The sequence below is a fragment of the Pteropus medius genome, unplaced genomic scaffold (genome assembly GCF_902729225.1).
Source record: "Pteropus medius unplaced genomic scaffold, Ma_sr-lr_union100, whole genome shotgun sequence".
Classification (NCBI taxonomy): Eukaryota; Metazoa; Chordata; class Mammalia; order Chiroptera; family Pteropodidae; genus Pteropus; species Pteropus medius.
In genome coordinates, this window is record NW_024349797.1 from 3,041,350 (window position 1) to 3,063,590 (window position 22,241).

The window sequence follows — 22,241 nt, forward strand, 5'->3', positions numbered from 1 at the left end:
TCTAGGAAACGCTACCAGAAGTATAGCTTATTTTATAAGGATTTTTTAAAAGTATTTTTCAAAGGCACAGGTAAAATTATCTTGTGGAAATCTTATTTAAAAATTTTTTTTCTGAGGATTCTATATTTTGTCATTGAAAACAAAGACAGTTTTTTAAAAAGTGAAACTGTGCATCTAAATATAGTGATGTGGCTGTGTTTATTAAAGAGCACTATTATGCTTTGCCTTTCCTCCGATGGAGTTGGTTCAGGCACCCTTGTATGCCCAGGAGATGCCTGTGGCCTCTTCACTGGGTAAATCCAGTTTGGAACTGTGTATACTATATGAAACCACATTTGAAATAAGGTTCTTAATAAACCTTTTCCTGCATGGAATGCCAGTTACCTGCCTGCTCTTAATCGATAATTGGGCATTGACACCTCAATAGTGCCATCATCATAAACCACAGTCCAGGCCCTACTGTCCACCAGGAAGTATTCGACCAGACTCTGAACATGTCTCATGTGGGAAGAGAATAATGCCCATGTATACCTTAGTGGAAAGAATGACGAGACTTTGGCAATGCTGGGACTGCTAAAAGAACAATAACTAGCTCAGCTGACACTCAGGATGTGTTCCCAACAGAAAACGAGGTATACTTGGTAGACACAGAAAAATATAATAAAACAGACTTCTTCTGGCAGAGCATATATATTTATACATTCTTCTGTGTTTAGCTCAGTGGTTAGAGAACAGTTCCTGGAAAGACTGCAGGACACAAATGTTTTCAATTTGAGTTTGTACATTTCATCTAATTGGTCCCTGGGACAAGGTTCACTGCCTTGGAGGTGGCTTGGCTCAGTCTTTAAAACACACACTAATGAATTTCAGGTTTGGGACAGAAAACGGCTGCTCTGTATCAGACAATCTTGTAAACTTGGAATTGTTTCTCATGAATGTCTTAAATAGCTATGTAATATCACTCTGGATAGTGCGTTCTTCTGCTGTCTCCAAACACAGATAACTGATTGCCCTTGCTCAGGGTACTCAGTGCTTGCCTACTTTTTAAAACTTAGATTTGGCAGATTCTTTCACTTTCGTAAGGGAAACATTGTGGGAGAAAATAGGGCAAAGATCATCTGAGCACAATTGGATGTATCGAAGGACATGTAAAAACAACCATAGAAGATTGGTTTGGGTTAAGTATGTTTTTGATTTTTTTTCTCAGCCATTTGAAGAGAAAATTCAAGAGAGTCATCTCTCATACCTTTTCATGTTGATAAATTTAACAATAGTTTAGGGACTTTATTTCATCTGATCCAGCCCACCTGAAAAGTCAAGGAAGTGTGGTAGGTGAACATGGAAACTTGTTTTTGTAGATGGGAAAGAAGTAAGCTAATGAAGTCACAGACACCCCTTAATCAGAACGGCAGAGCCTGAGCTGTGTGCCCACCCCAGGTTGCGCACCCTTGGCCGGGCTTCCAAAGACGATTCTGACTAGCTTTTATTCAACTGTTGATGTAGACGCATCAGTTTGACAGATATCTTGCCTGTCTCCTGAGATTATATCACAATTTATATTAGGCCAGTAGGGGGGAAAATGTTGATTTCATGAATTCCTTTATCTGTGAAAAATTGACCATGGACTGTCATTTCCTTATGGAATGGGAGAATGTGATGCTGTATTTGTTCCAGTTGTGTCATTCATCGTCTGTGAGGCTATGCACAGACTGTGCAAGTCTCCCGTCTGGGCCAGATGATCTCCAAAGGCCCTTTCTAGCTTCCACATTCTGAAGTGCAGCTACTTCTGCGCAAAAGAGGCTAGGGCCTCAATTTCATTGGTCAGCTAGAGACTCTGGGTAGTCCAGCTGATAAATTCTTCCACCAGACGAATGTCCTGCAGAAAGTTTGTGTTTGGCTTGCTGGAATGATTAGTGAAAATCACTCCTCAGTGAAAATCACCCCCCAGCAGTTGTCAGGTGGCAGTGCCCCATCAGTGCTGGATGCTTACTGGGGACGGTGGCCTGTTTAAGATCATGACAAGCAGCATGAGGTGGTCAGGATACAGTCTGGTATCAGAAGGCCTTGGGTTCTTCCACACTTCTGCCTACCCTTACCAACACAAACGCCTTAGCCTTGTACTTTGGTGAGTTATTTCACTGTTCTAAAACTTCTATTTGGTTATTTTTTTAAAATGAAGATAACATCTACTTTTCAGGGTAAAAGCTTAAAGATAATATATTTGAAAGTGTCTAATAAATAGGTGGTGCTTGATAAATTGGTAACTACAGCCAGGAATTTGTAAAAACAAAACAAACAAACAAACAAAAAAAAACGAGAGAGAGATAACCTTATCAGAAAGCCAAGGGGGAGAAAACTAACATTTGCAGTAGTGGGGGACATTTCACAGAACTTAAGGACGTTATCTTTTAATCTTTACAGCCTCGTTTTACAGATGCAGAGAATACCTGCACATTCCCAGGGTCACAACGCTCGGAAACAGTAGAGATTTAAGTATTCTGATTCCAAAAACCTTGTTTTCCTTTTACAATACACTACCAACACACCATTACACTTCGTTGATATGTTTTTATAGTTAAGGTTAAACTTTGATGATTCTAGAAAAGGAAATAAATGATATTAAATGGTAGTAGTACCTATTGGCAGGGGTGGGGCGGGCGGTTGTCCTTATGCTCTTTTTATATGACCATAGCTATACTGACTGCCATTTAAGACAAACCCAGGAAATCCTAGCCAGTAGCTCCTCACTTTGAGGGATTTTAATTCCGAAACAGCTCCTGGGGATAGCTGGAAGATTTAAATATCTCTGGGATGTTGCTGTCCAGTTTGGAAATAATTTTATAAATGGGTTTCTTCCAGGAAGGATCTGAGTCTTTCCCCGTGGAGACAGCCCTGAAGAACTCCTGTAACGTCAAGCTGGCAATTTCCAAGAAGCAATCTGGGACCTGTATTTCCAAAGAGACCCACGAGAAAGAGAAGACATGAGTCTGTGGAGCACTGGCGCCACGCACACCTCACTGCCTCATGCGGCCTGTTCCTTGGGTGGTGGGCTGATAAAGCGCATCCCTGCTCTACTGGCCCCTGATTTTTGCAGCCCTAGGAATCCTCTGTTCCCCTATCGAATACAAACCTTAAAATGATGGTACCAGTGATACAGACCTGGGAGAAAGCATATCAGGGACACTCCCTTCATAGCAGGAGTCGATTCCACTAATGGGTGACATTTTTAGTAAGTAAATGGGAAACTCTGAAATTAAATCTGTAGTTCAAAAGAGGTTTTTAACATTTTTTCCCTTCGTGCCTAATGTGGAAAAGAGTGCCCCCAAATTTATGACTGTTGTACCTCATCCCACCATCTTTTGGGGCTGGATCCAAAGGACTTGGAATCATTCCTGCTTCCAAATCCAACCATGAGGCTGAGGGGAACTAAAGACTATGTTCTGGGACCTTGCCCAGACTGGCACAATAATTGCCGTGGCATCCCACAGGTCCTCCAGATCCAGGATGGCCCGGGCTTACCACCATTGCAGGCCAGATGACCGCCCCTACATGGAAAGATACAGCAGTGCTCCCCCTCCTACACATCCAGACCCCACAAGCCCCAGAAAGGAGGCATGGTCCGTTTTCCCCACGTAGGCTTAGGTTTCCAGACACATTCTGATGGAGTGTCTGACCAGTGGATGTCAGCAGTTCTTCTCTTTCTTGGAGATATCAGTAAACTGCTCACCGTGATCACAAGTGAGAAAGTCAAGCAGAGGGAAGTGTAGTCGGCGGCCAGACATACCCGGCACCTGCAGAACAAGATGCCAGGCTGACAGCTGTCAGCTGCACACAGGAAACACGTGCCTGGATGAGGAGTTTTCTCCCATGATACGTAGAACACTTGCTCACCCTTTACTAATGCTTTACCTCTAAGGTGCCACTAGTGTGCCTTCATAGAGAGCCCCCAAAGGACTGAGAAGCTTGAATATTGTTTGTATTTCCAGAAAGGATTTGAGGTGACTTGCCATGGAAGGCCCGCGAATAAGACTGTTCAAGTGAGAATAAAGAACCAAATGAACAGGAATCGTTGTAAAGAAAACTTAGGCCAAGACTGGGCTATAACTGAGCTCAGCATTTAGCCTTAGGCCTTCTGGCATTAAGGCCAAAAGGTCAACAACCTATGTAACTTGGTAATCACAGAGTATTAAGTCTAGAATTACATAACATCTGGCAGACCTCTGCTTAAGTTTCAGAATGAAGAATGGCTGAATATTCAGTTTGTGGCGTATGCCTATTGCCTAAGAGATGCTCAGGCTGTAATCTTTGTGGATGGTACAGAGATTGGCCCCAGGCTGCCCTGGCTCTTGGGGACTTAAGGTCAGAAACAGAAGAGGGTCTTTTCTAAAACTCCAATCGCAAAGGGAACGCACTCATCAGACCTCATGGGACCTGAGTAAATGGTCTTACCTCAAAGTCATTTCCCTTGTTATAGTGCATATTGAGAGCTCGAAAAAGTTCTGAGTCACGGAGAACCACCAGCATTTTGGGATTTGTGACACCATCTGAAATCGCTTGCCGGGCAAATTTCTCCATCTGGATGTAATAGAACTCACGGAAGTTGCTGAACCACTTGATCATCTGGGAGGTAATGCAGCGGTTGAACTGTGCAAATATGGGGGTCCATCAAGTCAGACATTTACCATAAGGTGCTCTGAGTTAGAACTGTCAGCTTCCAGTTCAACATAGAGGTTAATGAGAATGGCTTCAACCAACATTAAAAAGGGCTTCCTTTGAAAAGCCATGGCTATTTTCTAAGCCTATTTAGTTATTCACAGAAAAATCTGAATTAGCTATATAGTGCCTATTAGAAAATAAATGTTTTTTGATATGCCAGATTTATGAAGGTATTTCACCCATGAAAAGCTTGCCATGGTGTCTAAGTGTAACTTTGGGAAAGTCAAGGCCAGTGTGTGCTACCAGCCTTTGCTGCACCCAGGAAGACTGCATGGTAGCCCTGGAGCCTTCTGCTGGGTAAAGAGCCAAGGGAAGGGGTGAGGGTGTAGATCAGAGAGCAATTTATCAGCAACTTAAAGTTGCAGAATGAATCTAAATCACAGCTTTGTTCAGGGATCAACCAAGCAACTGCATATGAGGGAAAGACCTGGAAAATGCAAAGAAATGATATAGATACAAAGCATTAACAACCCTAACCCAACACCTAGGGTAAAGGAGGCCTTCAGAATCTTTATGGGAACAGGCAAGGTCTGGTTCCAGCCACAGAGCTCGATTTTCCTTATTGTAACGCTTGATCTGTATGTACTTTCACTCCATTTGAAACACAGCAATTTGAATGTCAATTTGACGGTGTCCAACTGTATATAGTCTCTTTCTTTTTCATAGTGTCCCCAGCAAAGATAAATACTAGGCCAAAGATGCCATTTACTAACATTTCTTTCTCCCTCCCTTTTCCTTCCCCATGTATTTCTGGGTATTGCTACAGCACAAACCCTTAAACATTTAAATGTCTAACCTTCCCAGACCAAAGTTATTCATGATTATTTAGGCAGAGTCTCAGCCCAGAACGGGAAATTGCACCAATTCCACCAATATAAGGGGAGCTGAGGCGCACACATGATGACCTAGGATTTGCCTCACACTGGGCAAAACCCACTGCCACTTGGGAATTTTGCAGAGGCTGAAACTCAGTGGAAATATTTTACCTGTACATCAGGGAAATAAGCCTTCAGAAGGCTGGAGCTGGGGTAGCGTGTGAAGAAAAACATGAGTTTGGCCTTCTTCAGGTGACTAGGATTTAGACCCTCCTGGATTTATCCCAGTGTCAAGGAAAATTAATATCAGTTTATCAAATAATTTGATCAAATTATCCAAACAGTGAATTGTTCTGTTTCTTATGGTTTTTATTTTATTTTATTCCAGTTGAATGGTATATTTGCTTTATTTTTGTGTCTCTAGCCAGTCTGATCAGATAAGCTTTTTTTTTTTTTTCTGGATGCTAAATACCATATATATATATAGTACAGTTGCAGAATGTAAAAACAATTTTGACCTGTAAAAGTTCTATGGCATATATGATATCAAATACAGTTCGTTGTACTTTGTGTGTGCTTTTAGGAGGATGAGAAGAGATGGCAGCTCTATCCCAGATAAATCATTTCAAACCCCAAACAGAGATTTACTTCCTCTGTCTGCCTCAGTGTCCTCATCTGTAAAACGAGAAGAGCCAACGTGGCGGTCCCCATTCTGGCTCTCATAGCTGCCTTTGCAGTGTTTAAGCCAACAAGCATTTAACCAGACCGAGTCCCAGGTCACAATTCGCTTTGGCTCAAGAAAGTTGAACTGCTGCTTTGCACCTGCTCTTTTTTTGCCTGGCAGAACTTTTCTCTCACCCTTCCTATCTCAACTCAGACGCCTCCTCCTCTGTGAAGCCTTTGCTTGCCGAATTAGGCCTTCCTTATCCTGGGCTACCAGGGCTCTTTGTACAAACCTCTGTTGTAGCAAGAACCTTATTGGAATTTTACTGCATGTTTGTCTCCCCATTTAGACTGTGAGCTCCTCGAGGGCAAGGACTTTATCTTTTCATCTTTATATTCCACATGCCTAGCCCAGTGCTAGGAACATAGTAGGTGCTCAATAAATGTTTGTTAGATAAAGGAACGACTGAATGCTTAAATGGTCGACCTTAATCCATACATAAATATGGAAATCGTATTCCAATCCATACCTCAGTCTGGGAACAGATCTCGTCCCCTTTAACAGGAGCAGGGAGCCGTGGTATGATTGCTTTGCCACCAGGGTGGGAGAAAATAAATATTTTTACACAAGAACACGTAGCATTGCTAGGGACAGTCCCGGGGCTGGGTGACAAGCTTTACACAGGGTAAGTAACCTTGGAGCTTGGGTCTGAGGGGTGTAGCTTCAGGACAAGTAAGACTTCTCAGTAAGATATCTCAGTTTAGCCAAAGGAAACCAACTAATTACACTTATAGCTGGCCCAGGCACCTACGCTGCTACCTGGAAGACCCCTGCCCCCTGCCTCATCGGCCCTACTTCTTATCCTTCTTATAGATTCATGAATGCTGCGGAAAGAACCCTGGATTTGGGAGTCCAAAGATCCAGTTTCAGATGCTGATTTTGCCACCTATTAGCTGTGTGATTTGGGGCAAGCCACTTACCCTCTCTGGGCCATTTTTAAATATGGACTGTAGTGGCTGAAACCTGTGCTTGGCAGTCAGATTGGGGGTTTGAATACTGGTTCTGCCTGTGTCTGTCTTGTAACTTTGGGCAATTTAGTTCACTTCTCTCTCCCTGCCTCTCAGATGCTTGATCTAGAGTGGATGCTTGAGGATTGTGACATACATAATATAGGCCACAATCTCTTATCTGAAACACTGGGCCAAATGGGATTCAGATTTCAGAATTTCTGTTATTTTATAAAGGTGATATGGTACACGTGCCATATGTTAGTTAACACCTGCAGCAGAGGCTGTGGTAGCAGTCTGTAATCTAACACATTAATATTTCCACAGAAAAATGGGTGACTGTACTAAGTGGGTTAGTCTATAAATAGCCTCCAATCAATGCAGGCCAGGTTTTACCACCACCACCAAAAAAAAAAAAAAAAAAAGAGCTCCCATCAGCCTTAGGAAAAAGAAATCATAGGGATTTTGAGAGCTTTTTGAGTTTCGGAACGTGACTAAGTGGTAGTGGACGTGTACATGTGACCTGCTGGTAGCAGTACCTGCCACAGAAAAAGTGCACAGCAAATGCTGCCCTCATCATCATACCTGCTTCACCTGTGTTCACAAGGATGTCACGTGAATGTAAAAGTACTTTTATACTTCAAAGTATCCTGCTCGTAGGTGGCTTTCATGGCCCACAGGAATAAATTTCTAATGCTGGAATGTAAGCAGCAGGAATGAGGAAATAGTTGCGGGGCAGGATGCTGCCTGGAGGTCCCAAATCATTCCAACGGTAGCAGAGTACCTCACTGTGCAGCCAGGCTCAGTGGATGGGCCCTGAAACCTCCAGAAGCTCTCTGAGTCCCATCCCCATTTCACAGGATAGGGCCAGGCACACGGATGCCTAAGATCAGCATGCCCCTCCCAAGGGTAGTATAGCAGAGAATCTTTGGGGACTGTGTTCTTGAGGTTCTTCTACCACTGCCTGACTTTAACAGGGAGCCTTAACCAGTGGCATCTCAACAAAGGCCCAGAGAGGGAGCCTTTCTTACATAGAAAAGAAAATCAGCCTGACAAGAAAATCTATTTATGCTGATATCTCCATACCTCCCAAAAGATTCCCTGCTGCGAGGAGGCAGTGGTGGCAGGTGAGGTGTTCCTAGCATTGGCTTTATAGCCGCTCGCTGCCTGCCCAGAAAGCTCCTAGCGGCGCCTGAGCTTTGGGCTGTTTTTAATGCCTGTGGCCAGCAGGGGGCGCTCATAGCAGTTAGGACACAAGAGCTGGCCTCGGTGTGGCGGTGAGTGGGTCCCACCTGCTCCTGCCACCCTTCCTACAGCTTGCCAGACAGAGGGCACGACTGTTCACCCCACAGACACAGCGCCCTCTAGAAACTTAGCTCAAGGCTGCCCATGAGAGGCAGCAGCATGAGCTCAGCTCGCTATAAAAGCAACATTCAAAATGTGTTGTCAGGAACTTTAGTCCTCAAGATGCTTGTTAGAAGAAAGTTCTTTGGTCATGAGTTTGGGGTTGCATACATGCTCCTCTTAGAGCTTCACTTTGGACTTCAGCATGTTAAAGGCTCTGAGAAGTCCTGCAGCAAAGAAACTAACCCAGTATTTACCCAAGCTGCTTTTTTTTTTCTTAATTCAACAGCTACTAATACCTTGAGGGAGTGTTACTCCGAGAAACATTATTTAAGAGAGCAGGGTCTGCCTAAGGGTGGCAAAGATGATGCTGTAAGATCCCAGACCCCTGCAACTTGGCCTTACCCACAGGGGCCTCCTTTCCCTCTCGGCTGTGGTTCAGAGCTGTTCCTTAAACTGAAGTCTTCTTACCATTTCCAGCCACCTCGGCTCTAGTCCCTGGGGAAAATGTTCCCTTCCATATCTGCTTCATATCTTTCCTGTGAATTATCTAGACAATGAAGGCCTTTTGCCTATAGAGCCAAAAGGTTGGGGTGCGGGGAGCATGTCTCAGATGAGGTCATTCCTTTGACCCTCTCTGTCCGGGTATATGGGCAGCTGGTGACCAACTTATAAAGTTCTTCCTTCCACCGGGTATTTGTCATCTTTTTGAAGCCCATTCGAGTTTAAAAACAAAACCTTTTCAGACCCAAAGGAGTATAAGTCAGTAGTGGTAGAATCTGTTGTGTCACAGAGAAGATAAATGAACCTTTTTCTCCAGCATCCTTAAATCCCAGAATCGTGACTACTTTCTCAGGAACCTCATCTCTGTGAACCACAGGGAAGGAAGACACAGAGGCACATTAAGAAGACCATGGAGGAAGCAAAGCTACTCCCTATGCCATGCAGGCATTTGTCTCTACCTCCCCTTGTCTTCCAGATTTCCTGTTTCTCTGGGCTGTGGCAACAGAACTTCAATTACTAGTAAAGGATATGTGAACTGAAGAAAAAGGAAGTACATCAGCGGCGGCCTGCAGGCCGCGGTGCTCCATCTTCACTGAGGGAAGAAGGGACAGTCTTTCCAAACAGGTGGAAGTGAAGGGCAAGGGATGCTGCTCCTGGCTCAAAACCGACGGTCGCGGTTTGACAGCTCCCCAAGGTCGCAGGGCAGACTCTGCAGAGGAGTGACTTCGAGAAGGTGAGTCCTGGGGAAGATTGCCGCTCCAGAGACCACAAGGTCCCTGATCCAGCAGCTGGCCAAGAATCTGATTTTCCTGGACATGGGAAGGCACAGCCAAGGGACAGTTTTCTGGGGGACCTTGATAGGATTTGGGGATCATCCTCGGAGAGGTAGGGTACCTAGGAGAATCTGGAGGCTTGGCCAGTGATAAGTTTCCCAGTAAGACCCCAGCCTGGGCCTGGGCCCTCCTGGGCAAGGCGGCCAGAGGAAGTGGATCTTTATAGGCACTTCCCTCAGGTGAAGTCTCAATTCTACTCTCTGGCACCAGCCCCTGGAAACTTCTGCCCCGCTGAGTCAGGTGGCCTTGTGGATCCAATAGTACCTTTTGTAATATTGAGTCCACAGCCTGGGACACTGCCCCAATCAATTCTTTCCTCAGAATCTCCAGCAAAGCTCGTGTTCCAGAAGGAAGGAACATGGGCTCTTCAGGCTGGTATTCAACCTCAGACACCTCTCTGGGGTATTTTTCCACCCCAGAGAGGTCTCCACCGGACCTCTGGTGGTGGTCACTATCCACAGCCCAGGGCCTGGACCCATAGCCATTCCTCTGCTTTACATTGTGAGGACCCCATCCCTTCTCAGGGCTTCCTGGACCCTGAGCTGTGTCCCTGGGCTCGGCAGCCTGAAGGATGTGCTCTTGCAGATGTCTTAGTTGTTGCTTCAGCAGCTGAAGCTGTTCTTTCATGTGAGGGGCCCCCTTCCTGCTGCCGTGGTTCCCAGCAGGGCCTGGCTTTAGGGGGTTTTGCTGCATGGGAAGGCTCTGCTTCCTCTTCCGTTCCCGGGTCTTCTCTGGGCAGCAGGGACTGTCCCTGGCTCGGGTGTTGCCTGGCACCAGAGGATTAGGGGAGAGGCACATGCCTCGGATGATGGTCTCTACTCTGGCCCTCTTTGCCTGGACGTGTTCATCCCAAAACCAATCAGGGTCAGTGAGGCTGGAGCTGGGGACCTGGCTCCAGGGAAAGAATGAGTCTCTGCCCTGCTCACGAGGGGGTGGGCTTCTCCCACCTCCCACACAGGATTCTGCTGGGCGGGAGCAGGCCCGGGATGGAGAAGAAAGCACGCTGGAGTTTGGATCCATCTCCTGGCTCCACAGTCACTTGCTCAGAGACTGTGGGGTTACTCAGGGCTCTGTGAGGGAACCCCTCCTCCTAACGTCCTCAGCTGGAGGTGCAGTAGAAATGAGCGGGGTCAAGTGTTCAGCCTCTGGGATGCCCAGGCTTACAAACCTCCTGGGCTGACTCTGAAATGAGAGACAGGAAGGACATGGTACACGTGACTTTGAGCCATGCTTTTCAAACTTAAACGTGTAAACTGACCTTGTTAAAAAGCAGAATTGGATTCAGCAGGTCCGGGGCGGGGCAGAGATTCTGCGTTTCTAATCAGCTCCCAGGTGCCCTGGTGCTGCTGGTTAGGACCAAACTTTGAGGAGATTCCCAAGAGCAATCCCCCAGGAAGAAAGTTCTCTCCTGCCAGGGCATAGATAGCAATAACATAAGAATGATAATAAAAATGACAATAGCATCTAACTGCATAACTGGCATTATGCCAAGAACTTTACATCTTTTACCTAATTATGAAAATTCCGTGAGGATGTTGTCATTCTTACTTTACAGATAAGGAAACAGGCTCAGAGACGTTAAGAAGTCACCTCCCGAAGTCATACAGCCTGTAAGTGGCAGGCTGGAGTCAAAACCAGATTTGTTAGATTCAGCGGAACTTTCTTAGTGACTACCTGCACAGAATCACCCCTCACTTGTTAAAAACAGCAAAGTCAGTAGTAGGTCCCACCAGCCCTGCTGAATCTGATTCCCTCTGTGCTCCACCAGGAAACCTGCATTTGAAACGAGCAAACCAGAATTTTAAAACCAGCTGCTCAGCTCAGTGTAGGCATTCATCTGCATTCATCGTTCAACATTGAACAACTATTTATTAAGCACCTACTATGCATCAGGACTTCATCTGGGCACTTAAAGGGACAGTGGTGAACAAGACCAGTAGAATTCCGCTCTTATGGAGCTGGCTGTCTAGCAGAGAAAGAGAGAATAAACAAGCTTCTTTTCAGGTCAGGATACCTGCCATGAAGAAAAAGCACAACAGGTGTTGGAAGCTGAAGGTATGGGGAGAAGTAGGGAGCTATTTTAGAAAAGGCTGCCTGAAGCTGTTTTGTTTTCAAAGTATCAAAATATACTGTGCTTTAACCAGGAGGCTTCTGATAGTAGGTATAAGGTACTTCCAGTTTACGAAATATTTGTACACGTTACCTCATTGCACCTCACACCACACGAGAGTCAGTGTTATTCTCCCATTTAGCAGTCTAGGAAACAGGCTCAGCGAGGCCGCGAGCAGCTCTCAGTTACTGAGATTCAAGAAATCTAACTGGGCGGTGAAAACACAACGCTACATGTATGTATATATATGTGCATATATATATATACATATATTTTTGCTTTACTGCTAAATTATACACCTGAAACTTACTGAATTTCATTAGCCAATGTCACCATAATAATAACAAATAAAATATATATATATATAAATAAATAAAATACAAGAGATTCTGGGGGGAAAAAAGGATTCTAAGTCTTTTGACATAACTGCACTTTAGCTAGCTTCCTGAAGATGAAAAATCCTGCATAAGAGATTGACTTAGCTGTCTCTTAAGCACACTCTTCCTTTCCTAGAAGAAGTAAATTAATTTTTTTCTCTACGAATTTCCATTCTCCTTTGCTTCTCTTGCACAAAGGCTGGCAGGTGGGAGTTTGCTTTCTTCTTCCCACTTTCACCCTAAAGCTTACTTGGTATTCTCTACCTCAGGCAAATCTCAGCTCTTCTGTAGCCAGTGGGTCCTCGACTGTAGATGTGGCTACTTCTACCTGGAGCCTCCTGGTGATTAGCCAGAGACACCCAACATAAGCTCCGCATGAGCAATGTCACTCTAAGCGCCAGCGCCGAGGGTGGGAGGCAGTGACAGCTACAGTGCCATCATGGGGAAAATACCACTGAACGAAGGCTAGGTTCTCTGGTCAGAATAATTAGAAGATTCTAGCTTTGAATAAGACATTTTTAAGTTACTAAAATAAAAATAAATGACTTGCCAAATTAACTTAAAAAATTTATTATCGCCAAGTTTATACCAACGGTTTAGGTGGTTTACCGCCTCTTGGAGAGAGAAACATTTCATAACTTCCTGTGATCATTTTACGATAAATATATAGTATATATAATTTTAAAATCACATAATATTTTAAAATTACTTTAAAATCAGACCTTATCTGATAAGCATATTTGGATTGTTAAGCATGCATTAGCTGCTTTCTCATAATGATAACTAACTGGCAGAATTGATATTTTAACCAAGAAGAATGGTACAACAATAATACAGACTATAGATATTTTCATGTAAGTAGCTTCCAAAAAAAAAGAGGGATTGGTTATGGTTATTCTAGCTGCTTAGTGAACATTTCTTGCTTAGACTCAACATTTCCAAACCCAAACCCTGTAGCTTCTCCTCGGCCTCTCCTCTCACCCTACCTATATCTCATTCAAGCTGGAAGCTGGGGAATCTCTCTGACTCCTGCCCAACTCCTCATCCTCAACACTGATTTGGGCACCATAGCTAGTAAATTTATGGCCAAAGTGGTTCTGCACTACATTCCATCCTGCCTTTCCCATTACATTTTCCTGATTCAGGGTCTCATCAGTTCTCACCTGGACAATCCCAACCTCATGACCGGTCTCCCATCCTTTAACCTCTCCTAACTCTGGTCCTTCTTCTACAGTCATTCATGAAAACAAACATGGATCGAGTGCTAACAACAGACAAATACCCTCTGTCATGTGGAACAAACATTCATGCAAAGGGGGACAAATGTAATAACTTACTAAGTAATAATGAAAGGCCATTACTCTGAGATAAATGAGGACCCAATGGAGTATTATAAGCCAATATGACCTGACTTAGTTTTCAAAGGATCGTTTTTTTACTGGTTGAAGAATAGACTCGGGAGCGGGGAAGCAAGGCTTGGAACAAGGAGACTACTTAGGAGGCTCTTGCAATAATCTAGATGATGATAATCTAGATGAGATGACTTGGACCAGGGTGGTAGCATGGAAATGGAAAGTTTTGTCAGATCCTGGATATACGTTGAAGTTGGGGCCGAAGGGATTTGCTAACAGATCGGATGTGGGGCTCAAGAGAAGAAGTATCACTGATGATGACTGTATTTGGCCTGAGCTATTGGAAGGATGGCATTGCATGAACTGAGAAGGGGAAGACTGCAGAAGGAGCAGGTTTAGGGAGGAATATCGGGAGCTCAGTCTAGGACATGTTAAATTTGAGGTAATGATTAGACATCTAAGTGGAGATGTTGAAAAAGCAGTTGTATAAGTAAACCTGAGGTTCAGTGTGAGATCTGGGCTAGAAATATAAAACTGGGGGTCGTCAATATGTGGATGGATGGACTCACCAAGGAGTGAATGTAGACAGAGAGGAGGAGAGGGCCGAGGTCTAAGTCCTGGGACATGATGACATGAAGAGGCTGGGGACAGAATGGAGTCGATCAGGAAAATGGAAAGAGAAATCAGGGAGGTAGGAAGGAGCCTAGGGGTGTGCAAGGCCCTGGGAGCCAAGTGAAGAAAGTGTTTCTAGGAATGGGGAGAGGTCAAGTCACATAAGGGTTGTGAATTGGCCCTGTGAGTTAGCAATGTGGAGTCATCTGGGATCTTGATCAGAGCAGTTTGGGTGGAGTGGAGGGAGGAAAAGTCCAATTAGAGTGGATTTCAGGGAGAGGACAAGAGATATCGGTGACATGGACTATGATAACTCTTTCGAGGAGTTTTGTAAAGAAGACAGAAATGGGACGGTGGCTAGAAGAAATGGAGCCAAGAGAGGGTTTCTATTGAGGAATAACAGCATATTTTCGGGCTGATAGCAATGATGCCATAGAAAAATAAAATCTGTTAATGTAGGCAAGATGGGGAGAATTTCCGGAGCCTTGTCTTTGGGTAGAAAGGAGAGGACAAGATGGAGTGCACATGTGCAGGCATTGGCTTCAGCGAGAACCCTCAGTCCACCCATGGGAGCAGGAAGGGAGGCAGTGCCTATGGTCAGGTGCTGGCAGCAGGGCAGATGCGGTGATGGGAGTCGGTGGAAGTTCCCTTTTGTTTCAACTTTCTCAGTGACATTGGCATTGGCATTAATTTTCTATAATGTATGTCTGTTTATGCCCCTTCATGAAACCAAAGTCTTTGCTAGCTTCCTGTTGACGCTAAGGCTCAGCTGTCTCAGCTCCTTGTAAACATGGTCTTAATCTAATGCCTCTGGAGCCACTACCCTCAACACACACCTATGGTTTTTTTTCTTCAATTACAGTTGGCATACAGTATTATATTAGTTTCAAGTGTACAACATAGTGATCAGACATCTGTGTAACTTATAAAGTGATCACCCTGATAGGTCTAGTACCCATTTGACACCATACATAGTTATTACAATCTTATTGACTATATTCCTTATGCTGTACTTTACATCCCCATGACTATTTTATAAATGACAATTGTATTTCTTAATCCCTTTCACTGTTTGCATCCCCCCAACCCCCTCCCATCTGGTGACTGTAGACACTCACCCGTGTTGAGCTCTCCTGGGCTTTGTGTTCCCTAAACAGGCCAAACTCCTGCATGCCACATGTCTTTACATTTAGTGCTCCCTCTGCTTGAAGGGCCTTCTTTCCACTTTCACATCTGAACAAACCCTGACTCCTCTTCTAAAATCCAACTGAAATGTCAGCACCTCTCTGAAGCAATCAGTGTGTCTCCCCCTTTAGACTGCGAGCTCCCTCTGTGTCTCCAAGTAGTGCGTTACTGCCAACTGCCAACTGTCACCAAATAGATATTCGCTGACTCAGTTGAATAAATTGTTCTGTAAGCACTTCATTTAGACTGATATTTTTCTCTTCAGAGGTACTTTATTTCAGATTCCTCTAGGACCTACATGGAACAAAATCTATACATAGAGAAGAGAGAGACTATATATATATACACAGAACCACAAACTACGCCAAATTTCCCTTGTAGGTATCTTAGGTATGGTTTCTGAGGTCCCATGCAGTCTGTGTGCTCCAGAAGGCAGAACCACTCGGGTAATAGATGAGGCTTAGTATGTTTAATGAAGCAACAAACAGCAGGAAAATCCTGAGGCCAGAATCTGAAAATCCAGCTAGACTCCACTGTGGTTGGGTGCCCTGATGTCTACGTGCATTCCTGCAGGACAATCGTGGAAATTCTGCATCTGGGCAGCTGAGAAACAGGAAACCTCTGTGCCGGGGCCAGCGTTCAGCCAAGAGCCCTTATCTGGGTGTGGTGTCAGGCAGCAAAGCTTTCTGTTTGAAAACTAACTAGCAGCACTCTCACATTCACTGATAGACTAGCAAGTGTCACAACCCTAATGAAAATAGCTTTACTGCTTTTCTTAGATTATGAAAGTATTACAGGATTGTTTTACTTCCTAAATATAGAAATGTATTAAGAGGAAAAGAAATACACATATAATGCTGCCTCCCAGAAAAAAAATCAGTTAACATTTTGGTGTTCATCATTTTTTTCCAAAATTTTTCCTCTGTGTACAGATAAATGTACATGATTTCTCATAATTATATAAATTGTTGAAAAATAAAAATGGAATTATATATACATATTTTTTTAGCTTCTCTTTTTGCCTTTACCGTCAATGAAAATCAATCTATAGCAACACTGTGAAAGTTGATGATATTCCATTGCATGGAGGTACCATAATTTATTTAGTAAATTCCTTTTTTATAGACAGATTTGTTCCTACGTTATTATTATTATAGCAGTAGAGCGACATCGTACGAAGGTTGAGAGTGTGGACCTGAGTCAGACTGCCTAGATTTGACTCCTTAGAGCTACTTATTAGCTTTGTGACCTCTGTGTACCTTAGCTTCCTCATCAATAAAATGGGAATAACTATAATACCTACAGTTATCATAAGGTTTTTTTGTAGGTGATCCAATGAGTTAACATATGTTATTTTTTAGAACAGTTTCTGGCACATAGTAAATTGCTGATAAGTGTTAGCTATTGTTATTATTAGTAAAATTGAGATGAACGCTCCTACCTATATCTGTGAGAATTTATCCTATTATTTTCTTAAGATACATTTCTAGAAGTGGAAATTCTGGGTCAAAGACTAGACATACATTAAACTTTTATACTTGTTGCCCAGCTTCCCTTGAGAAACGTACTGGGAGTGGAGATAAGGGACTGACAGAGAACTTAAAATTTTTACTCTGTGTATTTCTGTATTAATTTAAATTTTTGTAAGAATGTATTCATGCATTATTTGTATATATATTTTTATGCATATTTTTAAATAGCCCATTTTCTCTTTTACCAACATATCTGTAAAAGAACACATATCTCATTTTCATCAACATTAGGCGTCGTCGGTCTCTTAAATCTTTGCCAATATGATGGGCGACAATGTTATCTCATTATCTGCATTTCTTTGATTCTCAGTAATCTTGCTCATTTTTTCATATATTTTGAGGGAAATATTTATGTGGTATATATTATAAAATTTAAAAATATTTAACCATTCGAGTTCATGATTCTACATCTAAGAAGTAAAATCAAGAAAATATGCTATATCTAAAGATTTATGTCAAAAATAATCATCCTAGTATTAATTATAAGAGTAGAGATTGGTGAAATAAATTATAAAGTATGGTATTATCTACATGATGCTATATTATGCAGCCATTTGTAAAAAGTCATGTTTAAGAAGAGTTTACAGAATATTCTTTTATAATAAGTGGGGGGAGATAAAATTACATATTAAAAATACAAAGAAAAAAAGGTGAGAAAGAAATATATTAAAATGTAAGCAATAGTTCTTTATGAGTCATGGAATCATGCATAACTCCTCTCTTTTCTTTTTACTTTTTTGTATTTTTCATATTTTCTCTGGGTATATTTTTACTTTTCTAATTAAAGAAAAGGCAACCCTTGTCTTCAGTAATTAAAAACTTGTATTTATGGGGAGGCTATGCATACGTGAGGGCAAGGGAATATGGAAATTTGTACATTCTTCTTAATTTTGCCATGAATCTAAAACCGCTCTAAAAAATGAAGTCTGTTAAAACAAACAAACAAAGATTGCATTTTCTCTCATTGAGTCTTTCTCAAAAATACATTCCTAGGGACCAGACATAAAAAGCCCCACTGGAGAAGCAAATTTATCTGCAGACATGAGTACAGAATACAGAACTCGTGAGATAACTGCAAAGTTATATAGGATTTTACAGCTAGAAAGGGTTGAATTTCAAGTAAGTAATAGACATAAGAAAGAGCTGTGTGTCTGTCTCCTTTTATCCGAAGTGTTAGAAACCATGGGTGTGAGCTAAAAAGACAGCCAGTGTCTGGGGCGTTATCAGCTGCACAGATCATCCCCCTTGTCCCTCCAGTCTTTGCCCTCCCTCCAGATCTTCCAAAGCCCTGCCAAAGGGGACAAAGGGGAAGGGCTGCCCATGGGGCTGGCTGAGGTGAATCTAGCAGCTCCCCATCTGTGGCATGTCCACATTTAGGAAACAGCAAACACCTCTGACACTCGAGCAGGGCCACTGGGGAACCAACCAATAAAGCAAAGCGAGCTATAGGGAGTCCTTAGATAAATGGCATCAAGCAAAGCCCGAGAGATGCTAACTCTTTCTCATCACTGTCATTCATGCTCGATCCAGATTTATACAAGAAAGTCTATTGTTATTTCCTTGATAAAGTTCCTGCCAAGTTTTTATTGGGAAAGTTTAGTTTCTCTTTGCAGGATTTTGTTCATTAGTTTCTTAGACTCAGTTGGGTTCCAACTGGACCAGACTTGTTCCTAGTAGATAACTACCCACATTATTGTTGGAGAAATAGGGAGGAAAATGCCTTGTCCTGAAACAGCCTCTCCTAAGCAGGTGGCACGGGATCTAAGGGTCCACCATTGGTGATTCATAATAGCGATCACTTAATTACACATTTATATCCAAATACATTTTTGTCTGATCACACACAGAATTCCTGAAGAGCCTCCCGTCAAGTACTTACCAGGCTCGGCAAACTTTAGCTGCTAATGTAAGACTTGTTCAGGGAGGCACATCTCAAGGTCAGACAGCATTTTTATGTTTTACTAAGGTGTTTTCATATACAACCTCATCTCTGTTTCATTCTCTAAGATGCGGCAACTGGGCGCCCCCTGCATAACCTCACATAGACCATCCATCTCTGGTCCATCCCTGAGCGGCTCTCCCTATTGCAGTGACTGATGGTAGAAATGAGAGAGAAGGTCAGACCGTTGGCTCAGGCCACACAGCCCTATCCATCGACAGAGGCACAACCAAGTCAGAAGCCCTAGTGGTCTGCGTCCCTGGTGCCCATGAACCACCGAATGATCCACTGGGTGTTGGACCTGGGTAGGACTCCCTAGCTCTTATGTGAACTTACACAAGTAACTCTGCCTCTTTTCCCTCTCAGTTTTTTTCTCTGTAAAATGGGGTTGATAATAGTGGCATCTCCTAGGGTTGTGATGAGGATCATATGTGATCCCCTTAGGGCTGGTCTGGGAGGGCCCACGGCCAGGGACCTAGAGCTAAAAGGGGCTTAGAGATCACTTGGTATGTGGATGGTTTCCAGAATTTTTGATTTTAACTATTAATAAAATAAAATAAAATAGAATATTTGGACCAGAGTGAGCAGGTAAGGGCATAAAAAATTAGCATACAAAAGACTACAACCTACTATTGTTTTTACCTCATAAAAGAAAAGAATCTTAACCACCCTGCTTAAAAAAAAGGAAGGAGGGCATAATATCCAAATAAATTTAGCTTTGTAAAAAACTCTAAATATTGTCTTTTCTGAAAACCAATGAAAACATCACAGACCAGTGTTAGGGAATCTTGGATCTTCACGCCATGCCCTTGCTTTATGGATGGGGCAACCGAAAGCCAAAAGGTGAAGTGACATGCCCAAGGTCACAGTGGCTCCAATGTCTCATTGCTATCTAGGAAAACACATGCCTGGACATAAGAGATCTTTTCATGTGGCTGAGACAGGTGCCCTGGGCTGGGACTTAGGAAATCTGAGCTCTACTTACTCCCAGCCATTTGCCCTCAAGCCATACTTTCTGCCTTTTCTGCTTTTCTCAAATAGGGATGATACTTGCCCCCTCACTCAAGACGGGCTTGAGAACCTAATGCAAGAAGAGCTTCAAAAGTGCTCTGGAGATGCATACCAGGGTGTTTAGGAGTGAGATGGCTCCATGGCTGTAATTGAAAGTATTTCAGGCAACAAAAATAAATGAAACAAAAATGGCAACATATTAACAATTGTTACATCTTGGTGATATTACATCTAGGTGACAACATATAGATGGGTATTTAGAAACTGCTCTTCTCTCCACTTTTCTACATACTTGAACATTTTCATAATAAACGTTTCATCATTTTTAAAAAGTGCTCTGGCAAGGCGAATGGAAGGGATGGTGTTACTCACGGAGACGATGCCCTCAGTGATGTCCAAGTCCTTGGCTCTGAGGCCAGGTGGGGCCCACCAGTCTGGGAGATGGAGCAGTCCACTCTTCACCAGCCTTGGGCACACAGAGTCATGGCCAGGAAGTGATTTTGGTTTCCCTGCTTCCTCCCCAGGCAGTCCTGGCACCTGTGGCTGGGCAAGGGAAGCCTCCTGCACCTTCTCAGGGCAAGGCACCATCTAACAGACCTAGCTCTGCTGCAGACGCCAGCACTGGGGATAGAGAGGGCTGCCTACCACAGCCAACCGGTGTGGGGGACTTATGAATATGCAGATAGAGGCTGGAGCTGGTTGGCTGCCCCCCTGCCATGTTCCACCCCCTCCCCAACTCAGATGCCCAGAAAAGCCAACTCAGAGAGGACCTTCCTGAAATGCCATCTCTCTGTCCTTGCCTAAAGATCTTCACAGCCTCTTGAAAATTTGGGGACTGGATTACCCATCTTCTCTCATTGCACTGGCCTCCGGCAAGTAGCTCCTAACCTTTGCCTCCAAATTCCCCAGCGAGGCAGCTACGAAGTGAACATCTTTCTTCCTGTATCCTCCTGAGGATACTGAAACCAAACCAGCACCAAAACATGGCATCTCAGCTCAGCAGGAAAGAAAGGCTGCATGGCTTCTCCCTCCAGCAGAGGCTGTTTGCTAGACCCAAAGCCCCTATTCCTGTCAGAGCTGGGAAGAACTCACTGGCCAAATCATCTACCCCCAAACATCACTCAAATTTTGCCATCTTCTTCAATTTGGGAAGTGGAGTGAATGTTGCTAATACAGCAATGAAAATCAATGAACTACAGCTCAACTAAACATGGATAAATCCTCAAAACATAATGCTGAGTAAAAGAAAGTCACAGAATGATACAGCCACTATGATTCCATTTATGTTACTTTTAAAAATAGGCGAAACAATGTCTAGATTTTCATTGAGTATGCACTTATTCATTATTTTCAATTACACCTGAATGAAGAGATAGACTGATAGATAGAATCTAGGTATTATGAGTAATACAAAATGAATATAGGGTATAGTGTCTATTTTAAGGAGCCCAGAAATGGAAGGACAGGCTACAGCCCCATCTACCATCTGGTCAGTAATCTTCAAAAATATATAAGCAAGGATGTGAGTGTATAGTTCAGACCACACATGATATTGGGGAATTTGGGGTAAGGGAAGAGAATGCTGTGTGTATTATTTAAGGTGAGCTGCCCACTCTGTCGTGTTTTTCATAAACTGAGCCATTTATTCTTTCTAGAAACAAAATTTTTTCTTACATTATTTTGAAAGTAAGTAAGTACATGTTTTCCTCAATTTAAAAAGTAGGCAAAGCCAAGTACAGTTTAGGACACATGTATTGAAGTTTCAGTGAAAGTGAGGGGATGATTAATCCATAATTCAGTACGGCAGCGGTTAACTTTGGGAGGATCGGCAAGGAGGACCACTTAGGGCTTTTCCATTCCTTAAACTCAGTGGTGAGTTTATTCCTTTTATTATTTTTCTTTACACATATGCTTATACACCCTTTTGAATGCATATTTTACAATATGCATCCTTTGAACCCTGCCACAATGTATAAATAAACTCCTGTCCCAATAGATGATGTTATGTCCTGGGAGGCTCTAAATACAGAAGAGAGTGCAAGCTTATTGGGTTGTACGTTGGACTCAACGGAAGCTCATAGGTGAATCTCAGGGAAATCATTTCAACCTTTATCCTCTGAGAGGGACTTTGCATGCTACTGTGCATGTTGTAACATCTAAGATTAACCTGGGTGATCACTGAAACTCCAGGAGAAATGCTTTGCTATATCATCCAGACTTGAGCTTCTAACCCTTGCATA

General features: G+C 43.2%; 1 protein-coding gene across 3 annotated transcripts; it reads right to left on the bottom strand.

Moving 5' to 3' along the window:
* Positions 1 to 393: 393 nt before the first annotated feature.
* On the bottom strand, positions 394 to 20,877 carry PROX2 (prospero homeobox 2). Of its 3 annotated transcripts, XM_039883813.1 has the most exons (6): positions 15,453 to 15,764; positions 11,142 to 11,291; positions 9,581 to 11,065; positions 5,703 to 5,810; positions 4,450 to 4,644; positions 394 to 2,945 (listed from the first exon to the last, which is right to left on the bottom strand). In XM_039883813.1, exons 3-6 carry the CDS (start codon positions 10,901 to 10,903, stop codon positions 2,760 to 2,762), a joined length of 1,812 nt encoding a protein of 603 aa, XP_039739747.1. In that variant the 5' UTR covers positions 10,904 to 11,065; positions 11,142 to 11,291; positions 15,453 to 15,764; the 3' UTR covers positions 394 to 2,759. The 3 variants fall into 3 exon arrangements, with proteins under 3 accessions (XP_039739747.1, XP_039739748.1, XP_039739746.1); XM_039883814.1 differs by lacking the exons at positions 11,142 to 11,291; positions 15,453 to 15,764 and adding an exon at positions 20,374 to 20,877; XM_039883812.1 differs by lacking the exon at positions 15,453 to 15,764 and adding an exon at positions 20,374 to 20,877 and having other exon boundaries at positions 9,581 to 11,291.
* Positions 20,878 to 22,241: the final 1,364 nt, after the last annotated feature.